Source organism: Falco punctatus, assembly GCF_963210335.1.
Source record: "Falco punctatus genome assembly, chromosome: 1".
Taxonomy (NCBI): Eukaryota; Metazoa; Chordata; class Aves; order Falconiformes; family Falconidae; genus Falco; species Falco punctatus.
In genome coordinates, this window is record NC_137580.1 from 45,902,204 (window position 1) to 45,925,514 (window position 23,311).

The 23,311-nt window shown below is 41.0% G+C and overlaps 1 protein-coding gene across 2 annotated transcripts in view; it reads right to left on the bottom strand.

Moving 5' to 3' along the window:
* FAM53A (family with sequence similarity 53 member A) overlaps nucleotides 1–23,103 on the bottom strand; it is a 73,945-nt gene extending 50,842 nt beyond the window's left edge. For both annotated transcript variants that reach the window (XM_080366852.1, XM_080366851.1), the window contains exons 1-2: nucleotides 22,987–23,103; nucleotides 724–971 (exon numbers count right to left, since the gene is read on the bottom strand). In XM_080366852.1, coding sequence (XP_080222978.1) covers nucleotides 724–873 — 150 coding nt within the window. In that variant the 5' untranslated portion in view covers nucleotides 874–971; nucleotides 22,987–23,103. The remainder of the gene's footprint in view (nucleotides 1–723; nucleotides 972–22,986) is intronic.
* Between the last annotated feature and the right edge of the window lie 208 nt (nucleotides 23,104–23,311).

The window sequence follows — 23,311 nt, forward strand, 5'->3', positions numbered from 1 at the left end:
ATTACATGAATAATATGGGCCCAGGGTTCTCAGGTGGGCACCCCAAACTGACAGGACACTATTTTGCATTACTCACTCTGGACCAGCTAATAGCTCTTTTCAGAATTTAAATGCAAAAGAACAGACTCCTTCGTGTCCAAATAGCATGCCTGAATCACAAATATTACAAAACTTTTCAGAGCACCAGACATCTGACACACTGACAAAAGCAAAGATCTACTAGCACCAGTCTGGTTGTCAGTAACTTGACTTTCAGTTCAACTGTATTTACTTGATGACCTGTTTTCCTTCTGCCAGGTGCTGGCAGTTACCTACACAGTGGTCACTGATTTTTGTAAGTAAATACTGTTGTCAGATATTGAGCACTTGGCCATATGAAGTGAAGAAAACTTCATGACATACCAGTACTTGTGTTTTTCATTAGGGGAAAAAGGAATCCTGAGGAGGTTTTGATAATTCAGGCTTTTTGCTATTTATTCAAAAATGAAACTAAGGTTAACAAGATTACTAAAATAAGAAAGCATCACACCAACAAGGGCCATACACTGAAGTTTCTTCCCCTGTCCCCCCCATACAGCTCTCATCCAACCCTGCAAACCAGTCCTAACTTAAAGAGTTGAATTCTGGCTGATCTACATCCTTAAATTTGTTACGTAGTTTTGAGTTACTTCTAATCTACTTTGCATTTCACATTTATTACACATTATTTTGACAGATCCTTACCAGATTAATATTGTACGTTTTACATGTCAGATCATCCAAGCTCTGGTTCTGCAGCTTTTCTGTTATTAGTGTTACCATGGTAGTTGTTCCTTTTCCACTGCTCACACAGAAGTGTTGGAGGCTCTTTCGGTCTCTTGTTTCAATACTCATGAGCCATTTCTGTTTTGGTTTAAAGTCTTGAGATTTATGCTTCCATCTTATTGCCAAAGTTTATTTCCAACTGCTGTCAGTGTATCATGTCTGATTTTCTGTAAAATTGGGGCAGAAAAAAGAAAAAAGTCAGAAAAAATCTTTTTACCTCATAATTACTGTTTTAATAACAGGACTCGCGTTTGGATCATTTATTTATGCAAGAATATCACTCTTTGACCAATGCCATCGCCTGGAATTTCAGATGACATGTCTATCCATGAAAGAATACTCCTATTGAGATTTCATTGATTACAACTGCAAAAGGGAGGTGATATTCATAGTAAAGATCAGGATATTATTTGGTTGTTTTGTAGTATTAAACTGGTTCTACCTAGGATTTTTATCCAAGGCAGAAGGAAAGACTTCAGCTTTCCCTCATTTAACTACTCAAGTCTTAGCCAGGTACACCAGAACAGCATACAAAACATGCAGATACCTACCAAACCTTTCTGTACATTTAACACATTCTACCATACTGTTTCATTGCTAAACCTTTCTTAAGGAGGGTGGAGCAGCAGGTAGCTCATATGCTATACCCACTTTCCAAGCTCTCAGCTATTTCTAATATATTCCCTGTGGGTTTTATTTTTAAAAAGTTACGTAATTGCTACCTGTCAGCAAACACCAGCTCTTAAACTTGTAAGCAGGACAGATTACCATACATGTAAAAGCATCACTGACAAAAGCTTAGATATCTTTATTCTGTGAGCAGTCATCTAAATCAAAAGCACCAGGTTCACCAGCTGCCTCTTTCAATCCTAATGATCTTCTACATTATTTCTTTCCCTCTCTCTTCCCTCAACATCAGTAACCTTAAATTGCTACAATATAATTCCTCACAGTCTTCCAGCAGTCTTTATTAGCTGGTTATTTCTACCACAGCAAATGGACCTCTGTACTTCCCTGAACTCCACCCCATTCTTCCAGTTCAAGAAGAAACAGAACCAAACCACTGGACTTCAGCTTCTTCATTTTCCTTCTTCTATCATCACACCTTTCAGGCTCACCACAATCCTCAAATTCACTTCCAGTTTTCAAAACTAAGGCTACATTAATATTAATTTCTTCATAGTACCTTCAACAAACTCCCCATAATTTTGCCTTACTGTCTTAATAAACATCTTTCCTCAAGTCATGCTGAGGATCCATTAGTGACATTAACCATTCTTGCTTATGCTTTAAGTTGGTCAGGGGTACTCAGTGACTGCTTAAGGAATTAAAAAAAAAAAAAAAAAAAAAAACAGGAAAGATCTATGCACAAATTTCTGTATTTTAACAAAGCAGCATGACTCTTGAGGAAAGAACAACTATGCTGCTAGGACCAGAAGTTTAAAACCTAGCAAACAGAAGTCTATGGTAAAAATACAATAGCAGAATTATAAATGAAAATTTCTATAAAATATTGCCTCTTTTCCACACTGCTTCTTACCAGCTGTTTAAATACCCAGTAGTAGTAAGCAAAAAGCAGCCACTTGAGTCCATGACCCAAGTTAAACCCGTTTAAAACTAAGATATTAATAGTATTAATGGTATGTTAGATTATCTTTTAAACCTGTTGCCTTTGAGTACATCCTCAAATATGATTTTCATCTGCTAACAATACACTATTTCACCTTCACAGGAATCTGTTAGGCAACAGCCTCAGAGCTGTTCCACAATCACAATTTCTACCCATCTTTTGCCCTTAATCTCACATCTACTTCTATTTACTATAAGACAGGATGCTTACAAGTGCTCTTCAACCACAAATAATGGTCTGTTTTTACTGAACATGCCCCATCTTTCAGGAAAGCACCCAACTTGAAATATTTACCACATTTTGATCTGAAATCACACCAACTCAAATATCAAAACCACTCAAGTTGAAACACTCATTGGTAAAAGTTGCAAATACCCTTTTCAATGTAAGCAGCATCTGCCAAAGCAAAGTGGAGTTCATGAAATGCTATGCACATTTAAGGACAAGTGTGTGAACAGAGCAATATTTAGAACAGCACAACCACACATCATAATGTCCCTTTTAAACCTGGTAAAGTTTAAACTAGATCTAGAAATCCAGAACAGAAGTAAAAAGAAAGGCTGATTGATGGTCAGGAATTGTCCACATACAGACTGAAAACATACCAAAGCTGAGAAGCTTAGTAACTGGCACAAAGACTTTCAGATTCATTTTAAGGATTAATACTTCCACAACTAAGAGGCCACTACTAAAAACCAACTGAAAAGTTCAGCAGGTGTTTAATTAGCTTTTCTGTTTGGAAGGGCCATATAAGAATTTGTGCATGTTCTTCCTCAAGGAAAAAAGCAAATCCAGTAAAACTACCAAAGATGAGGGAGGAACAAGGACTTGTTCTGTAATCAGTTCACCATAATGTAGTTAGATTCTTAGTTCTTTTAATCTTCCAGTGTTTCACTGACATCGTAAATTAGCATAATACCAGCCAGACTAAGGAAAGAATAGATGGAAGAATATTAGTTTTTAGTTAATGAACCAATAGTTTCAGTTGCATGAAAAGATAAAGGGGAGGCAAAAGAAATCACAGAAGCATGGCACTATCAGAGTCAAGCTGAATTGTACAGTTACCCACATTCTTAAATCCTACCAGCTACTGAAAGTAATACTTGAGAGTTGCAACCATTCAGGCTCTTTCTGACAGTGTGAAACTCAGTCAGTTCTGAAACACCAGCAAAGTGGAGATTCCAAGAAGCGTCTCATTTTAGCAACTCACACTTACCAACAATATTTTAAATTTAAACACACTCCACTGAGAAAGATTTTTTTAAAAAGTGTATATATAAAGGGTTACATGGGACAGCGGTGAAAAAGCAGTGTTACCCAGACAAGCCTTCATATATCAACTACTCCCCCATCAGCAAATTCCATTTCTCAATACCAAGTCCCAACCCTAGGAGCACAAATTTTAGTTCGGATCAGAAGCATGCTTTTAAAGTCAGTTCTCTCAGCCTCCTTTAACTGCTTCATCTCACATTATGGATCATCAGTCTCATCCAGAAGTAATCCATGCTGAAACAAAGCCAGAAGGTGCACTACAGCCACCTCCAGGCATTCAGCACACTGCACTAGACCAACACTGGTCCAAAGTGAGTCAACTAGGTTTTCCATGCTGTGGACATTAGTACACTACAAATCCGGTCCTGTTGGGCAATCCTTCTTGCCAATGATGACTTAATGAATGTTTAAATGGACAAACTGTTGTCATAGAAGCATAGAATCATTTAGATTGGAAAATACCTTTAAGATCATCAAGTCCAACTATTAACCTAGCACTGTCAAGCCCACTACTACACCATGTCCCTAAGTACCACATCTACACATCCAGGGACAGTGATTCCACCACCTCCCAGGTAGCCTGTTCCAATGCTTGGCTACCCTTGCAGTGAAGAAATGTTTCCCAATATCCAATCTAAACCTCCCCTGGCAGAACTTGAGGCAGTTTCCTTTTGCCCTGTCACTTGTTATCTTGGAGAAGAGACCAATCCCCACCTGCCTACAACCTCTTTTCAGGTAGCTGTAGAGAGCAATAAGGTCCCCCTTGAGTCTCCTTTTTCTCCAGGCTAAACAACTTCAGTTCCCTCAGCTGCTCCTCACAGGACTTGTTCTCCAGATCCCTACCCAACTTCACTGCCCATCTCTAGACATGCTCCAGCACTTCAAGGTCCCTCTCTTGTAGCAAGGCTCCCGAAACTGAACCCAGTATTTGAGATGCAGCCATATTGCCACCGCACTCCTACCAATTCCAGGTTGCAGTTTGACATACCTCAGCTGCCATCATAACTGCCAACACATGTTATTCTCTGGCTATTTGTTGCCCACAGCAGTATACCAGCAAGTGATTTTGCTACTACACTGAGAATCAAGTGTAACATCAAGGAATGTTTATAGTTGGATAAAACCAGAGCTCTTCCTTTTTTGTTTCCTGGGAAAGGCTGTCTTCCAGCAGTATCAGTTCCCCAGTTTGGGACACAAATGCTTGTGTGGGCACACTGTGGGATGGTAATGCTGCTTATTGAGGTACCTGTCTGACTGCAGTGTCAGGAAAACAAAAAAAGAAAAAGCCACATGAGAACCAGTTGACATCAGCATTTCCTACACTGAGCCAGGTAGATTCTACTATAATTAGGAATTATATGTTACCTTCCAAAGCATGGTTTGAACATGATTTGCTCCTTTTTCCAATTCATATTTCCTCTGACTAGTCAAACTCACCAGCTTGCAGTGATCTGAAATCACCCCTGCAGCCTCAGCACCTTAATTCAAAGTCACCAAAGTCCTGGTTCATTCTAGTTGAGCTATTTATACTCTACCAGGAATTGCCTTCCTCATCTTTGCTAATTAATATTGGCTGTTAGGAGGCAAGACATTCCCAAGAGCCACTCTAGCTTCACTACGCTGTTGTAATTTTAAAACTGCATTAGTATGTATTTGCAAGCCTTACACACTTTTGGCCCTCAATGCCTCCTAGAAAGAAGTTCCTTACACTACAGAAAACTCCTCATGGTATTTTCATGTTTTAGGCTTTTTTTTGTTTGCTTCAAGACATGCATTTAAACACAGAGATAGCAAGCTGTTTTATTTTATGGACTTTTCCCATCATATTCTCTTTCCAGCACCAATTAAAAGCTGCTAACTTGTTTTTCAGTTTCTCCTTATCATGCCCTTTATGCTCATCAGGCCGAATCCCTCTCAAACTGCTCAGAACTTCATACTAATTGGATTTTCAGTAAGAGGAACATTTGACCATCCTTGTTAGGGCAACATGGATCCTGCTGAATTTGCATTTCTCCAGCTGCCCCACAGCACAGATCTCAGCACAATCAAGTTCTGCCTACCGTTGCGAGTACGTGCCCTGCTTTCTACATAACCTGTAAGCATACCCCAAACATACACACCTCTGCTGTCACAAGTCTCTACAGGTAGCAGCTGAGCCAGGCATGCAAGTTCAAACACTAAGATCCTCCAAGTCTGAGGTAATAACAATGGCCCTTGGTGCTCCAAGTTGGATGAAGTCCTACGAGATTATGGCCATCCTTCCTATAGCACACCATCTTTTATGGAGCCTGATTAGCTAGAGTGAGAAAGTTGAACCATCCAAGATAAACATGTGTAACAGAAGTTAGACAGTTCCTGTCCTGGGAGAGACTTGGTCTTACTAGGATCTCCCTAAGGCTGGGGGGTAGAGGTGAGAGGTAGAGGGAAGAGAAGCTATTTTTATTGCTGAAAGGTAGACTAATGAAAAGGAATAAGACAAACAATATTAAAAAAAAAATCAAACTCCAAACACGAGCCAAAGCTAACATTCCTCACAGTTGGAGAATGAGCTGCGATGGAATCAGTATTACCATTATCTCCGATTTAAAGTTCTGCTCTATGACATTCCGAAGTTTGAGGGAAAGTAAAGGTTTATTATTCTATCCCTACAGTACTACTAAAGAGATGATTTTATTTCATTAAAAGTTTAGCCACGAGTAGTAATGACTTGTAAAATCTCTGCCAAAATTAAGGGTGGAGGTAGAAGAAAGTAAATGCTCATGTCACAAATTCTGTATCTTCTCAGTGACATCACTGGGGTCTTTTTGGGGAAGATTACTAAAAATAGGGATTACCCACCCCCCAGTCAATTAAAGGATGTCAGAGGCTCATCCAATTTGACAACCTACTTTCAAAGAGATGAAGAGTCCTGATGAGGAATATAAAGCCAATTCAAAAATCTCTTCTTGGCTCTAAGAAAGTAAGGCAGCCAGACTCATTTCCAACCCACTCCTCCTCCTCTGCATCCTGCAGGACAAAATGTTCCAGCAACAGCTCATCTCACTGGGAAAATTTACATTTGTTTGAAACTTCTGAATTTCTCCTGTCTCTGGAAGCTCCAACTTGGATGATGAAGAAGAAAAGATAACGAGATTTTAGACTATTTCCCCATAACAAAAAAATGTAGGTGTTTCTTGACGATCACAATTCCATTTTTTCTGTCTACGGGACTAAAATTACCCAGTGAGAACAAAAAAGGTCATTCCCTCTTTTCTGTTCCTTTACATTATGCCCTACTCTTTCCTCAGAGTGCTACATGGAACCCTTATTACCAACAATCCCATAAAGACATACTTAGCCAGATCCCAGCAGAAGAAAAGGATTAGCTAGAGTCAAAATTCCAATTCGGATAAGTAGGTCCTTTAAAATATTATCTCTGCTTCAGCAAGCCAAAGCAGCTAATCACCCCAGCAGTACTAACTCCAGATCTAGATGATTTTGTTACTAGACTCTAGATGAGAAATGTCGTGATTTTTTTGTCTCTTTGCACTTTCTGCAGCATCCAAGATGCATTTCAAAATTGACCCATTATACAAAACCGATCAAGTCTAACAAAGCATGGTCTGTCCTATCCTACTTATGCTTGAAGCAAGACCATGGAAGACCAGTGTTTTAGAAACTGCTAAATATTTCACACCATCTGAAAAAACCTACATAATGTCTAGTTTCTTGCAATGCAAAATTCCAGCTTCCAAACAGAAAGAAAACATTCTACTCCTAAAACTACACATTTACCACAGCGCTAAGAAGTTCACAGGGAGGCTAAGCATTCCTTGTAACATAAGTATATTAATAACTTTTAGCCCAGAAAGGATCTCACTAGCAGGCATTTAAAGAGAATTATTTGGACTCTACCCTTTTCAGAACTAATCTCCAATTTTCCAAAATTTCACATCAAGTCTAGAAAGTTTTAATTAAAAGTTTCCTGCAGCTATAGAATTATCCATCAGTGTTTTGGGGGACAGGTACTAGAGGGGGGGGACACCTCAGTTTCCAGCATCTCATACTATAGGGATCCTCTCTTAATGCACAATTAACTATCACTCCTTTATTTTGTGAGGTTCTCTACAAAAAAATTAAAAAAACAGTGCATTAGAACAACAGTTTCTGACCAAACGGGACAAAAAGTGTAGAGTTTATAATCCTAGTTTGTATTCTGTGGAAGTCATTTCACAACCATCTAGCAAATCCTGTTTAAATAGTAGTTCCTCTCCCTGCAGAGTTCAGATGTGAAAAATTAAGGTAAGGCTCAACAACACTCACTACACATGCTAGAACTCAAAACAAAGCCAAAGAAGTTAGTTCCAGCATTTGCAATTCAGAGTTTCTTTTAAAGACTAAAGAGATATTCCTTGAGCTACAGCATCTCTTAGCTTTCTCCATGCGGTCTTCATTTCATAAGCCAGTTTTAATCCAGGCTTGAACACCTCATAATACTGAAGCTTCCTTATAATAAAGTTTGCCACAACTCCAGCACAAAACTGCAAAAGGGGACAAGAAAAATATGCTAGAAGGCATCCTTTATATTAACTGAGGGCCACTGGAGTCAAGTTTCTCAGCTATTCCACAGGCTCAGGAAGCACAAGCAGTATTAAGAGCTCACAGCTGTCTGCTGAAGACCATACCTCACTTAATGTGCAAGTCAGGACTATATTTCACCATTCTAAGGTCAAAAAACTAGGATTTGATTTGTTACTGCCCCCAGAGATACACAAGAATAAAGAGTAGGTCCACTTGCCTCAAATGCTCAAAATCACTACAGAGCTCAGCATTTCACTGTTTTGACCCTTAAGCATGATTATTCTAATACCAACTGGTCACTGAGACAGCTGTGACAAAATATAAACCATTACTAAAATAAGGCTGCACCCTACACACTCATTTCCACACCATCTCCCACACTTCAGATGTGAGAGCTCCTATAAGAAGGAAGCAAAGCCTCAACCATCATACACAGCATTTGGACACTGTTTTATTTAAAATACAGTATGTTTCGGCAAATCCCTTGAACTCAAATGGAACAAGTAGTACTCAAGAGTTTTCCAATTGAAAAAACAGACCTTGTTCAAAAAGTTAGAGATAGAGAAAACCTACGGCAGATGCATCAGAAGTAAACTAAAGAGAATATCCTGGCTTAAGATGGTGGTTTCCAGTTTGCAAAACTCACAGCCAGATTATGTGCTGGAAAGAGGTTAAAGGTAATTCTTTGGTGTACAAATTTCTCATTCTTCAGATGCAGAATTCATTCAGCTTGGCTGAGAAGCACATACCAAATACAAACCTAAAATTGTTTAATAAAATTTGCATTAGAAATGGAAGATTTTACTCTGTTATACAATGAATGTTAACTGCAATAAATATACTACTCTGTATTTCTCAAGTTACTATTAGCTTGTTTGGCTTTACTTTTAAATAAAGAGGAAAGCCCCCTCCCAGAAAGGCAAAGGAAGGGTTGAGACAGGAGATGTTAAAGCCTTTGTCACAGTTTATAAAGTATATTTCTCAAAGCAACAGAAATGGTGGAGAAGCAAGCTCAAGAGACTCTTTTCCAGATTATACCTAATTAAAGCAGGGAATGTATCACCACAGAAAACTAGGGCTAAGAACTCAACCCAGCCAGAGGTTAAAGCATTTATTATTGAAAGCTGGTATCAGTAATAAGTCTCTCAGTCTCCCAGGTTTAAACCTGTCTTTCAGACTTGAAGACTTCACATTCACATCCCAGACGAGTCATCCTGCATCTTTTAAAGTATCTTTGTCAGACGGGAGTGCAGATGAGCTGTGCCTTGTGCCTGATCCTGTACAAAGACGCTTCAGAAAGATGCTTTTCCAAGATGCTTTTGTTACTTAGATTCTCTTTCCTAAAATAATCTACCACTACTTAACTGACAGGCAAGTATTTCACTAATTTTGCGGAAGGATATTTACATCTCTACTATGTTTGGAGTTCCATTTGAATAAGCCATCAGCATTGGTCTGTGACCAGTCACCTCCCTGCAACATGTGATTTGGACTGTTTTCCTTCTCGGCATTGCTGCAGAAAGCACAAGACGACATCGCACAGTGCTGAGGATCAGGAAGTCTGGTCTACTGAGGCTTTTAGACGTGAATGCCAAGCCCTTTGCTTACTATTGCAACTTTCAGTCTATGGTATTACTGGAAGCTTGGAGCTCAGGTCCTACACAAATTATTTCCACCTCCACATGCTGTGTATAAATATTTATTTAAAACCAATGGATGTATTTATTTAGTATACAAAGCCTCCAGCAAGATAAAAAAAAAATCGGACTCATAAGTAATAATTTATACAGAAAAAAATCAGTGTTTGAAGAAATACACATACCACCAGCCTAAGTCTTCAGCACTCCCACCAAAGCAAGTGATCCAGATTATAAGACCCACAAAATTTTATTTTATTCTAAGGCTTGCAGGGGGGAACCCAAACAAAACACAGCCACATAGATGAGGACCAACTGGTCCTACTACTGATATTTGCTTCATTCCATCAGTTAGATAATAAAAGCCCAGGACAAAATAAAGATAAGCAGTAGCACCTTTCTGCATGATCATAGTGTTTGCCCTTAAAAATGAGAAAGGTTGAAGAGGCATGTACACATTTTAAAAATACTCAGGCCTGAAAAACACATAGCACTGACCTTTAATCTGTATGGCAGTGACAACGATGATTACTCCACACACATCCTGCTCCCCCATGACAGATTGAAACAGTATCAGTACTGAAGCACTAGTCTATTACCAAACCCTATGGACTTGGAGCGGAGGGATTATACAAATTTCCTCCATACATTATGGTCCCAAAGCAGACACTGCTAATAAACCTCCTATTTGCCTTCAGGTTCATTCTGAAGAGTTTCAGACATCTGGTTGGCTTGTTTAAAACAAAAAGCCCAACTAGTAAGTTTGTTTTTATGATCCCAAGTGTGAAATGTTCTTGGTGAAGGCCTCAGGCCACATGAAAAACACTTGTGTTAAGATGCTACTCCATGGCATTTCAGGGATCTAATGAGCTACATAATCTGCACACAGGGCAGTCTCTCTAACGTTAGCTTGCGTACAACTATGGAAGTTAAAAACAACAAACCTATGCTAGTCCAAATAGTTTTCAATAAATAGTACAGCTAGTGAACTGCAGATACTGCTAAATATAGAACTCAAGTGCTTAGCAGCATTCTGTATATATCTATATCTCAATGCTTACAGTAACATGAAGCACTTCTTGAGCCTTACTGTCCTAATTCTCTGTACTATGAATAATATTTCCCTCTCAAGACAAAGTACTATGCCCAATTTATGGTGTAAGAACAGTTTCAGTCTTTGTCTCAAAATTGTAACTCTAGAATATCATTGTGCCACTGTACTGAATGAGCATATGTAGGTGCATATCCTTATTTTAGGAGTTTATGACAAATACACTGTTTACAGATTTTCATATAAAACCCAGAAGTCTAAAAAAGAAAAGTTACAGGAAGAGCTACACAAGAGTATAGTTCTGTGTAGGTTGCATACAGTAGTTAAAGCTTTCTGCTACATTATCTATCTTGAACGAGCACGGAAATGCATTGAACAGATAGGAGATATGGTGTGTAACAGCCAGCCAAGTTCCTGCTCATGGCCCAAACTTGTTCTCTATCATGGCTGACCATCTGTAATTTGTTACTCAAGAAACTTGAATTTGTCTGGCAGGAGACACCACCTCAGGAGGCAACACACTTAAAGACCTCAAGTTTTACAACACCCATCTAGGAACGTGATCCATCAGAAAAAAAAAGCTTAAATACCTCACAGCTTTCAAGTAGCAAGAATTTTCTTTAACAGAAAGTGGTCTCAGGTATCGCACTACAAATACCAAAATTGAATGTCAGTTTGGACAATTTGTTGTGGCTGTTCCTTACTTTGCTAAGTTACAGTTCGTACTGACTTGGTTATTCATCACATTCCAACTTCTGTTTTGCACATCCCATGACTTTTTGAACGGTAGTGTCTCTGAGGAGATGTGCACTTCATAGAGCAGTACGCTCTAGTAAATGTGAGCCCTCAGTAACAGTCTACGATGCTCCAAGTATGAGCAGACCACAAATTAAAGTCCATTAAAATAATGGAATGAAATACAAAGACAAAAGCAGTATATATATCAATATCGTGTGTGCTTTCAGCACTCAATTCAGATATTAATTCAAGTGTCACCAGGGACATCCCTCTTGCCAGACTTAAGGCACTTCAATAAAAATTAGTTCAGTTGAGCTATGCAGCTCTTACCAGTTCAGCAGACCATTCCAAAAGCAAGATAACTACTTTGTCTATGCATTCAGCCTCCCACAGCACACTGAACAGCTGGATGCAGGAAATGCTGTGCTAGAGGTCAAGACACAAACCAAGAGGTACCCAACTGCAGTAGGTATTTGGAAAAAGCATTTGTAATAATTACATGAAGTAAAAGAAATCTCAAGAGACAAAGTTACACCATGTAAGAGATGATGACTCTCAAGTCAGAGAAAAAAACCCCAGTGATCTCTAACTACATCAGTGTGATTTTTTTTCTTTAATACTGAAATAAAAACCTTCTGCCTGATGGAAAAGCTCAGTATTTCACTGTGTGGTACCTCAACACTATCAGATGTTTAATGAATGACTCGTTAATTCTACGAGCAAGTTCTGTGGAAAGACTCATTTGCCAAAGTGGATTCCTAGAAGTCATTAAGACTCCAAATCATGCAGTTTACTCACACAGTACGGGCTAACAGAACCTGTAATTCAAAACCATACCCCTGTATGGGAAGCCAATGGGCAGAAGGTGCCAATCAGTACACAAGTATTATGGACCACACTTCAGTTACTATAGGGCAGAGTAACTCCATTTTATTTCAACCCAAAAACGCCAGCTGAAAAATGAATGTTGAAAAGAGAGAAGAGCCTCTAGTTTTAATCTTCACGGACTGGGACAGAAATTTAGCAGCTTTAAATGACGGCAGGTAAGTCACTTGACTAGCAAGTCAAGCACATAACATCTGCAGACAACAGTGCAAGAAAGGACAGGACCATGACTGTTCAGCAGGGAAATCTGTGTCCTCCCACTTGGGCAATTAACTTTACAGATTACTGCATTCTGACAAGATCAGTTTCTAGTAACCAAGCTGAAGGACAAAACAGTAAAGACTATCAGATAAGGTCAACAGTAAAAGAGATGCAAGCATGTCCTCTCAGGTCTTCTTCACCTGAAGACGCTTCATATTTCAAATGATCTTCCAATACTGATAAAGTATGTTTTAGATAAAGCACACTTTTTGAAACAAGCTGCTGAAATTACATCTGTGTTTCTGGCATCTTCACTCATGCAAAGTTTAAGCATACTATAGTCTGCATAAAGCAGTAACATCTTTTCTGCTGAAGATCTGAAACAAACCACTGCATTAGGGGAAGTCACTGCCACAGCACCTGGACCCAAGAAGTACTGAAGTGATAAACACTTTTGACAGCTGCATCCTTTTCTGCAGGTGCAAGAGGCATTTACTTCATTTCAGTTTGGCTCAGCTTAACAATTAAACAACTAGTTTAGAATTTAGAAATCGGTTTGGTTTTATTTGATCCTCCCAGAGAAGGAAAGGTCCCACTGAATCAGTTTCAACATTTAAGACTGTATATTTAACAGGACTGAGCTTTAGAGTTTCAAGGATACATGGCGTTTTGCAACTGATTACATTACCAAAATTTGAGCATCGTGCACCACAGAAAAACCTTCCACAACCAAGTATAACCCACCTTGAGAGAGCCTTTCTTAACACAGTTCCCCCTGTACCACCCTCAGTTGCAGTTTCCATAGCCAAGCTTGCCTAGCAGCATCGCTGACAGCAGGATGCATTTAACAAGCCTAAAAAAAGCATCCTAACAAAAAAAACATATCCCTGTTTCTATGGCCTATTATAAGCTTGGAACAGTTAATTCAGCCAAAGGTGCTAAGAAGCTAAGCAAGTAAATCCCACCCTGAATATCTAACCTGAGGGCAGGAACTGGGATATGCCTTGGTTTACAAGTAGTGAATGTACAAACACTGCACTCAAGCACAGCATCCATCCCCCTTTACCCACACCCCCAATCCACACCAGGCACCACGTCCTTCACAGATAATGTGGGGGATACTTCTCAGTTATACTATTACACAGCAAAAATGGAAGTTTTGGGATAACAGCATGAAGCTCTTAACAGCTTGAAGAGGAGATGTAGTGATCTTAAGAAAAGGCATTATGCAAACAGACATTAAAAAGCCCTTTTACTTTTTCATAACATTAAAAATAAGCAACTATACTTCATCTTGTGCATCAGAATTCAAACAAGTATTAACATTCTAAAGTACATTCAAGATACATTTCACAACCCACATCGCCTTTAGCTTCTCAAACACCAGGAGATGCTGCTTTACTCTTCTGGCAAGATACTGTGGGTTAAAAGCAATCACTCAAGTCATCTCAGCTAACAAACATTCAACATCCTCAAAGACAGATTATCAGACTTTCTAAACCTCTGCTCAATTTAAGACTACAGTGTGATTTCAAAGGATAGCTGTCAGTCTCCCTGAAGCACACAGTAGAAAGAATGGTTAGAAAATTAATTATGCCAGCTTGCAGGCAACGGCATCAAAACTTTAACTACACTCAAATATATCTATGCAATGAGAATAAACTGTTACATATGCAGGCACTACAAGCAGGGCAATGATTAGAACAAGACTAAAGAAATTACTGGAAGGTGGAAATGCCAAGTAGTTTGAAAGTTTACAGGGAGAGATGCTGGAGAAACAAAGACAAGTATTTACAGAGCCACAAACAATCTGAGTAGAGACAGGGCTCAGAAATCAATTTCTATGAAGTGCAAGATTCATTATGAATCAAATTCAGCAGGCAAGATACTACAAGAACTAAGATTTCAAAGAGAAAGTTGCACTCAGATGTCAACAAATACTTCCAAATAAAAATCCAAGAAAGGTACCCTAAAGAAAAGTTAGCTCCAAGTAGCAGGGCTTAGTCTTTGCCACCTAGCTTACAATGCAAGAGAAGTTTCATTTCACAGAGAGCTTAAAACAACCCTAACCACCGATGATTACTTCAGAGTCACTCTACAACACCTGGAACTACCTGCAAGGTACCAGAATTAGGGTGTTAAGTGATATATTTGAGTACAGCCAGGAACAGACCACGCTTTTTAAAAAAAGTTCAGACATCAGTTTCTGAAGCTAGGCCTGCCTTCGTTCCACATTATCTTCAGAAAAAAGGTCTCCAATTGCCCACATCCCAGCAGAATCCTAGAGGAGAACAGGGAAGCTTTTGTGAGCACTAAAAAGTAAAAGGTGGTGAGCAGCACCCACCAGGTTCACTTTGACATCAGAGTAACAGGGTTTAGGGACAGAGGAGAACCTACTGAGGTCTTATACCTAGATTTAAAGACTTCAGCTACTGGAAGGTAAGCAAAGGCTGTACAATGAATGCAATACTATGAATAACCATACCTAGAGAGCAGTTATCAATGGTGCATGGGAGAGCACACCAAACATCTCAGTTCACAGATTTCTTTGTTTCCCATCATCTGCCCCCAGCAAAGTAGGCTTGTTTGAAGCAGGAGAAAAGCAAGAAGATCTGCACCACAGCACTAAAATCCTGCTTAACTCCGACATACTGGAAAAACTGTTCTGTGAGAAGCAGGATACAATTCAGGTTTGAAAGGTATGCTCAGGCAGGATTAACCGAGCAAACCAGAGGGCAGTTCTTCAGAAGAAAGCTGTAGGCTAGGTTGGATCAACAAACTGACCTTGAAACAAGTGTTAAGCTGTTGTAAGAACGTCAAATGTATGGGGATGCATAAACAGGAATACCAGCTCCAGGGCATATGAAACAGTCTTTTTACTCCATTCAGCACAGGAAAGCCTCAGCTGTAGTACAAAGTTGGGCTTTAAGCACCACACTCAAAGACCAATGTGAACCAATTTGAGAGAACAAGAATGATTAGAGCTGAAAACACATGACCTCTGGGGAAGGATTGAATACCCTATTTTATTTAGGCCACAAGTATCACAAGGCTCCAGGGTGGAGGGCAAAACACAACGAAACAGGAACATGACAAAGAACAGCTCAAATATTTTTAAAAGATTACTTATTATTACTAAACAGCCTCAAGTTGCACCAGGGGAGGTTTAGAAGATTTTTTTCCTAATATCCAATCACTGACAGGGTGGTCAAGCATTGCAACAGGCTTGTCCAGGGAGGTGGTAGTCAAAATCCCTGGAAGCATTCAAAAAACATGTTGATGTGGTGTTCAGGGACTTGGCAGTCCTGGTTTAACAGTTGGACCTGATGATCTTCAAGGTCTTTTCCAGCCTAAATGATTCTATGATTATTACAGCAGAAAGTGTCCCTCACATGTAGGGAATTGGGCAATCAGCTTGACCTGCAGTCAGGAGCATGTCTAATACCATATTCAGAATAAGTTTCAGTGCTGAGAATAGGAAAGCACTGGACTGAATAGAAAGTAGAGCTGCTCAAGCTTCTTGTATGAATCACGTTAGATGTGCAATACCGCTACAGGGCAAGGGCCTCTTACAACCAGCCTACACCTCTTTCAGCCCTCTTAAAAGGCTACCTCAATTTCAAGCCACTGTAATATCTTTGCTTAACCTCCTACACTATACTTTTTAGTTTCAGTGAGCTAGAAGTTACTTCTCTGATTTTTCAAATTAAAACTTCAGGATTTACATGTTCCAAGTTATTTTACCACACAACAAAAAAAAAAAAAAATCACACCTGCCTCATACTTTCTTCACACAAAATAACTCAACTCCAATTATCTCCCATGGCAGTATGCAAATTTCAGCAATCTTGCAGAATCCTGTCGTATCTTTCTCCTGACCAACAGAAAGCAGAAGCTGATTACTTCAGAAAGACAAGCGTGCTTAGCCTTCTAACAGCCTAGGACAGCGATGTAATAGCTTTCATTGATGTAGTGTCACAAAGCACCATCACACAAACATATGCGCACAACTCTTACTGCAACTATCGCCTTAGGCTTGGTTAGGACTTCCTGAGCATGGGAAGTGCTGCAGGCAAACCAAATACTCCAAAATAAAAACTAAGATATGCAGGATTTTACAGATGGGGAGCTGAAGCAGACAGCATTAGCTACAGCCAGTCAGAGGAAGTCTGCACCTGAGAAGTTACATGTTTACATTTAAATAGCAAAATCTAAAGTCACTAAACCAGGAAAGAATTAACTTGTAAGAACTCAAGCACAAATAGGACACCTAAGCAACATACAACAAACCCCAAATACTATCCTTAATCCATTCTCTGTGGTGGTTTTGGTACTATAAGTATTTATCCAGGTACTCGTCTGCTTTGTTTAAATGCCGTCCTTCTGATTTGTGAAACATGAAAGTAAGAGAGCAGCAACAGTCCATCTTACCCTCCGGGAATTCAGCAGCTTCAAAATATTGAATGTTGAACCAGACAGGACTGCTCAGAATGTAGTGCCATGGAAGATGAGGTAAGCAAGCATGCACATAGCCAAGCTCAAGCGGACTACTGTGATACAAAAAACAGCTGCAACCTCTGTGGCCATCTACATGTTGACCAAGAAATAAATGCTGAGCAGCAAGAGACAGAACCCCACAGATCTAGACCCATCAGGCCTCAAGCATGTTTCCACAACTCTATTGATTTGTAGTCTACATGACATCTGAGGCTCCAACTTTTTAACCTTTCTCATATTCTGTATACTACTTTTGGACTGTGGAAGTTGATAAAGCAACAGGGTTTGACAAGATCCAAATGACATACAGCTTTTATCACTTGCATCATCCCTTAAATATGACAAATTTTCATTCTTCTAAAACCAAAAGAGGTCAAATCAACAGAAATCTTGAAGACAGACAGGAAAGTACATCTTTCATTGGGAAAGCAGGGGGAGTTAAAGGAAGCATTACCTTTAGAACAAGAATCCTCCCTATAAATAAACTTTGGAGGGTAGAATAAAGAATAGTGGATACTACATAATGTTTGAAACTGTATGAAACTGATGAATAGTTTACTAGTACAAAATCTAATGCCACCATTAAGAAGGTAAACCACAATACATGTGCACAGCACTGAAGGAAAGATTTAGTGCCACTAACAATGCAAACTGCACTGAGCAAAAATTAAACATGCTGCAATAATAATTTGAACTGCCCAATTAGGTTAAAAAACACATTTACCCTACAGATTAAAAAACCTCCCAAACCCCTCAAAGGCATTAATGCTGTTCACAATGTTATTTCAGATGCAAATTAGAGACCTAAACTTAATATAACACAACAGAAGTTCCTATTATTCTCATTCACAGCTCAAGGGGAGGCGACAGTAGAAGAGAAGCCACAGCCTCCTTGTATGAGGTCTTACTAGTACAGTAAAGGTTTTTCTTTATTTTTGAAGTCAATCCACCTTAACCTCAGGGTAAAAACTGCCAAATCATAAATGTGGCATTTCATAAACCCAGAAAAATTCAGTGCATTAACAAATAACCAACAAGCCAGCTGCCAAGAATGGTTGGATGAGAGGAGTGTTAAGGATAAGCAAATATTCTTCGGGAAAAAAAGAGAATTCAGATCATGTCTTCCAGCATCGCAGATCTGTCTAAAACACAAAAGTGAAGGTACAGACAGTGCTGCTACAGTTATTTCTTCGACTATTTTCTCTACCAGCTGGGTTCCAATTTTAAAACTCAGCAAATGCAGAAACAGTTTTCTTCCATCTCAGATGCCTTTCCCACAATGACATGTAGGTCTTAGTATACCAAGTAGGTTTTGCAAATTACGCTTCTAATGACAGCTCTAGGTAAAATATTGTCTAACACTCTCAGCTCTATCTGTACAGCCACTTACACACGCTAAAGAGCAACTGCCGTTGCTGGTACCGTATGTCCAAAACTCTAGGCCTGCAATTTGGCATCTCATTGACAGTATTCTTCCCTGTACTTTACTACCATTTTATTTTCACAGGAACTTAAACCAATGTTGTCATACTAAATTCAGAGCAATAATGCTAACATTAGGTAATCAGATCTTGATCTTACTGTTAACACCCAACAAGCAAAACTTAGGTGATGGCCTGCGTTTCACTAAACTATGATCAAGCTCCAACAGCAAAAAGCCAATTATATTAGTTTTGGTTTTGTAACTCAGGAAGCTTCTCAATTTAAAATTTCATATTTTCTAGAGCATGATATTCAACTGCTTACTTATAAAAAAATAGTGCTGTCAGTAAACCAAGAGCCATAACCCAGATAATTTTAGTAACAACCCTGCCTACTTCCTCCCCTCAACCTAAAAATTAGCAGAAACATGGCCTTCAGAAGTTATTTGTGCCCACTACAAAACATCAGAAATTAGCCAAGGAGTTTCTTAACACCTTGTTAATGATTTTTCCCAAAATAGAAAAGCCAAACAGCAGAAAATGTAGAAATGGTAAATTACCTTGATTTCAGGTTTTTCAATACTAAACAATACTCCAATAACCAGTTGGGTCATCAGTGAAAAATTTATAAAACTGCCTAGAAAGGAGTTTAAAACATGCCCACATCACCGCCCGCCAGTCCCCGTCCTCCCCCTCCTTTTTTTTTATTTTTACAGACCTCCTATTGAGGGGGAAAGAAAACCCTTAAAGAAAGTAATTTTCTGAAAACATGACTGTCTCAATCCCCCTAGCACAGTGCTTACAGTTAGAAGAAAGCAACAAAGCACAGACCTTTTATACAGACTATTTCATCACTGGATTGTAATACAACACTGCTAAAATCTTGTCAAGCACACAAACTTCATGACATAGTAAAAAACACATTGCCAACATAAATGGCTACCTCTCAGATATACACAGTCAATAGATTAAATCAACTTACCTACCAAAAAAGCATCACCCACTATGCTGAGTTCAAGCAGCTGTTTTCCTAACCATGAATTCCTTCCCTAGAACTAATCAACAGGGCCGCCTTCTGCTCAATTAACCCTCCCTTCAGGAGTGCCCATAAAGCCCTTCACAGGTTTCTGTGTGTAGTTTCAGCCCTCCAGTAAGCTTACGTTCCTTACAGCATCCAGAATAAAAGTTACAGCTACTTCCGCAATGGACAGGAATCTCTTACACATTCTACCACAACATACTGCAAAATTTAAGTTTACATGTAGATTGTGCAAGATTAAAGACAAGGTTCTACGAACATTTACTTTCAAGATCATTCTTCACATAAATACCAAATCTCAAGAACAGTAATCTAAAAATAGTCCACGATGATTTTTTTTTATAAAAATAAAAATGAAAGTTTTAAGCAAGCAAAGTTTTCTGTGAAAAGAAAGCACAAAACTTGTGAGCTCAAAGGGGAGAGGGAAGTTCAGGCAAAGTTTCTGTTTATATTATGACCAAGAAATGACACAAAAAGAAATGTAAATCCTAAACATTTAGTGGAAAATATTAGTATTAACAAGACTTCTTACTAGTATTTAAGAAAACTCAAACCAGAAAGGACAAATTCTTAGAACAAAACTCAAAACCAGCATCAAAAAAGTGCAGGAGCAAGGAAAGAATTGTTTGGAAAGTTTTAAGTACACCATGTTTCTAAAGGGAATAATCTATCAAACCACAGGAGGTGACTAGAACTGCCATCATCACTGCTAACACAAAGGAATGTAGATTGGTGGGAGGCAACAGAGGAAGGGGGAGAAAGAACAGGGAAGGGAAAAGGAGAAGGAACTAAAAGAAGGAGCTACAGTAATGGCTACCAGACTTTCAAGGAATTCCTATAGGAAGGAATAAATCTTTCATGATTGTGTTTTAGTGTCTTTTTAAATAAGGCAAACCATGCAACAAACTGCAGTCATCTCAGTAACGTTAAGCTTTCAGTTTATCTGCCCCCTATATTTTCATAAATACAGTTTTATGCCTTTACCAAACTTTCAAAGCTTAACACAATGGTTGCAAATGCAAACAGCATTCCTTCTTCCAGCCTCCTTATTCTTCTGAATCATAGTACCCTGCAGAAGAACAGCTTTTCAAGAGGAAGTAGGGACGTTTAACTACACCAAATTTAAAATATCCCTTTACAATTATTTAATCAACTTTAATTCTCAAGTTGAAAAGACAATAACCACGGGTTACACACTGGTCGGTAAAGGCTGCTAGAGGACAGCCAGATTACCACAGCATGGAACATCCTGAAAGGATATCATGAGGGGGATGATCTTGCAAATCAGTATTTTGAGTTTATGTCCAATAGGCAGCATGTGCTCCCATATGATGGGGGGTAGCATATTGTAACTGACAAAAAAAAATAGGGATGATTAAAAATAACAGACTTATTAATATGAGTAGTATTTCCCAGAAATTAAGAAATGAGCCAGTAGTAAAGCCATTTTCTAGTTAGGAGTTCCACTAGCTTATGTGGAACTACTTGAAATGTACATTTTACATCCTTACACATACTGATCTCCTGCCTCTGAGTGCAGTTCTACAGGCTTTCTGAGAAGCACAATAATTATAAAGGTAGAAGCTCTTTGGGCTTGATAATGTACGTTGCATGTCCAATAAAACCAGATCAAGCTACATGCTTCATCAGGAAAGTTTCTGCTATTCAGCAAACATCATACTCCAGACTTCATAAGCCTGACTTGAAGCAAACAGACTATTCACAATTAAAACACATCCAGGAACACTTCAGTGCCACAAGATACACAAACTTACTGGCTCTTGCCAAAAATGGCTTTGACAAAAATATTTTCTAGCAGTCAGGCATATGAATGGGAGGCAATGTAACAGTAAAGGCTGTAATAACTGTTCTCAGGAGCTAATTTTAATGTAAGCACAGTGAACCAGAAAATAGATTTGACCAGCTGGCTCAATTCATCCCGAGGCCTAGAACTCGGCATGCACATGAAGAGCCACTGGTTTATCTGGTCTGAATCACCACTCTCAACCCTCCAAACCTGAACGTTAGGGTACTACCCCCAAGCACTCTTTCTGTAACCCGTTTTCTGGACAGTTATGACAGACATCTCCTTCACCTAAAGAGAAAAACGCCATAACGTCCAGCTCCGTGCCAGAGAAGTTGAAATAACCACGGCTAAACCGGCGGGTCCCCCAGGCCGGCCAGGCTCTCCGCTCGCCTCGCGGCTCCTACTGCGGCCTCCCGAGAGCATCCAGAACGTGCGGCACGCGTTCCCTCCGGGCACACGGTTCTGCTCGCCCTCACGCTGTCCAGGCGACGTTTAATAAGCCAAATAATCAGAACAATGCCACGGTCCTGCCCTTAAAAAAGCCGGGTTCACACAAAGGGCCTATTCACTCGCCGATCCCGGACTTTTGAACCCAACCGGTCGTTACACTCAGGAGGCATAAATTAGAAACCAACTTTCCTATCGCTGAGGGAGGGGAAGGGAGAAAAAGATGACGGCTTTCTCCCCGGAACCGCGGCGGCGGGCGGCTACCGTGGAAAAACGCGCCCCTGCGCCGAGATAACCCTGCTCTGGGGCAAGCGGGGGGACTCGCCTCCGAGGTACGACCCTGCAGGCATGTGTCCCGCCGGGCAGCGGCACAAAGGGACGCGGAGCCCGGGCACCGGCCCTTCCCCTCCCGCCGCCAGGGCCCTGGCCCTAGTTGCCAGGGGGCTCCGCTCCGCCAGCCCAGGGCCCACCCGGGTGGCGGCACCGGCTGACGCTACCAAGTTGGGCTTTGGGGTGTTCTGTCTCTGCCAGGGCCGCGGGCAGCCGCCGTTCCACTTCCAAAGGCGGCCTGCCGTTCCGGGCAGGGGAAGCGGCAGCCAACGCTCACCTCCGCCGGCGGAGCGCGGCCCCCGGTCCCGACACCGTCGCAAATATAACCCCTACCGATATGATCTATCGATATAACTGGAGAGGCGAGCAGCCCGCAGCTCTGCGGCACCGGGACGCCGCTGCCGCGGGGAAGGGCCGCCCCAGGGTGACACCTCCACGCCGCAGGGTCCCCCCCGCGCCGCGGCGGAGTTCGCTCCCCCGCCCGCCGAGAGCTGTCCGGTCCGCCCCGCCGCCCGGGCTCCGGCAAGCGGTGCGGGCCTGGCCGCCTCCCCTCCGCCCGGCGCTGCCGCCGGAACGTCTGTTACCTGCCGGCTGCGCTCGCCCTCCGCCGCCGGGCGCTGCCCGCCCCACCCCCTCCCCTCGGCCTCCCCCACCGCAGCGCCGGTACCTGCGCGCGCCCGCCCGGGCCGCCTCCCCTGCGCGTATGGACCGGGCTCCCCAACGGCAATGGAACAAAACACAGCCGGCTCCGCCCCCGCCCGGCACCCGCCCGCTCCCATTGGCTGAACCGCCCGCCCGCCGAACTTTGACCCGCTCTGCCATAGGGCGGCGGGGCGAGCCGGCCCGGCCCACAAGGGGCGGGGGGCGGGCCCGTTCCCGCAGGGACGCACAGCTGCGGCGCCGCCTGGAACGGGGAGGCTGCGCCGACTACAGCCCCCAGCAGGCCTTGCGGCGGCGCAGCGCCCTGCTTTCATTGGCTATCCAGGTACCGA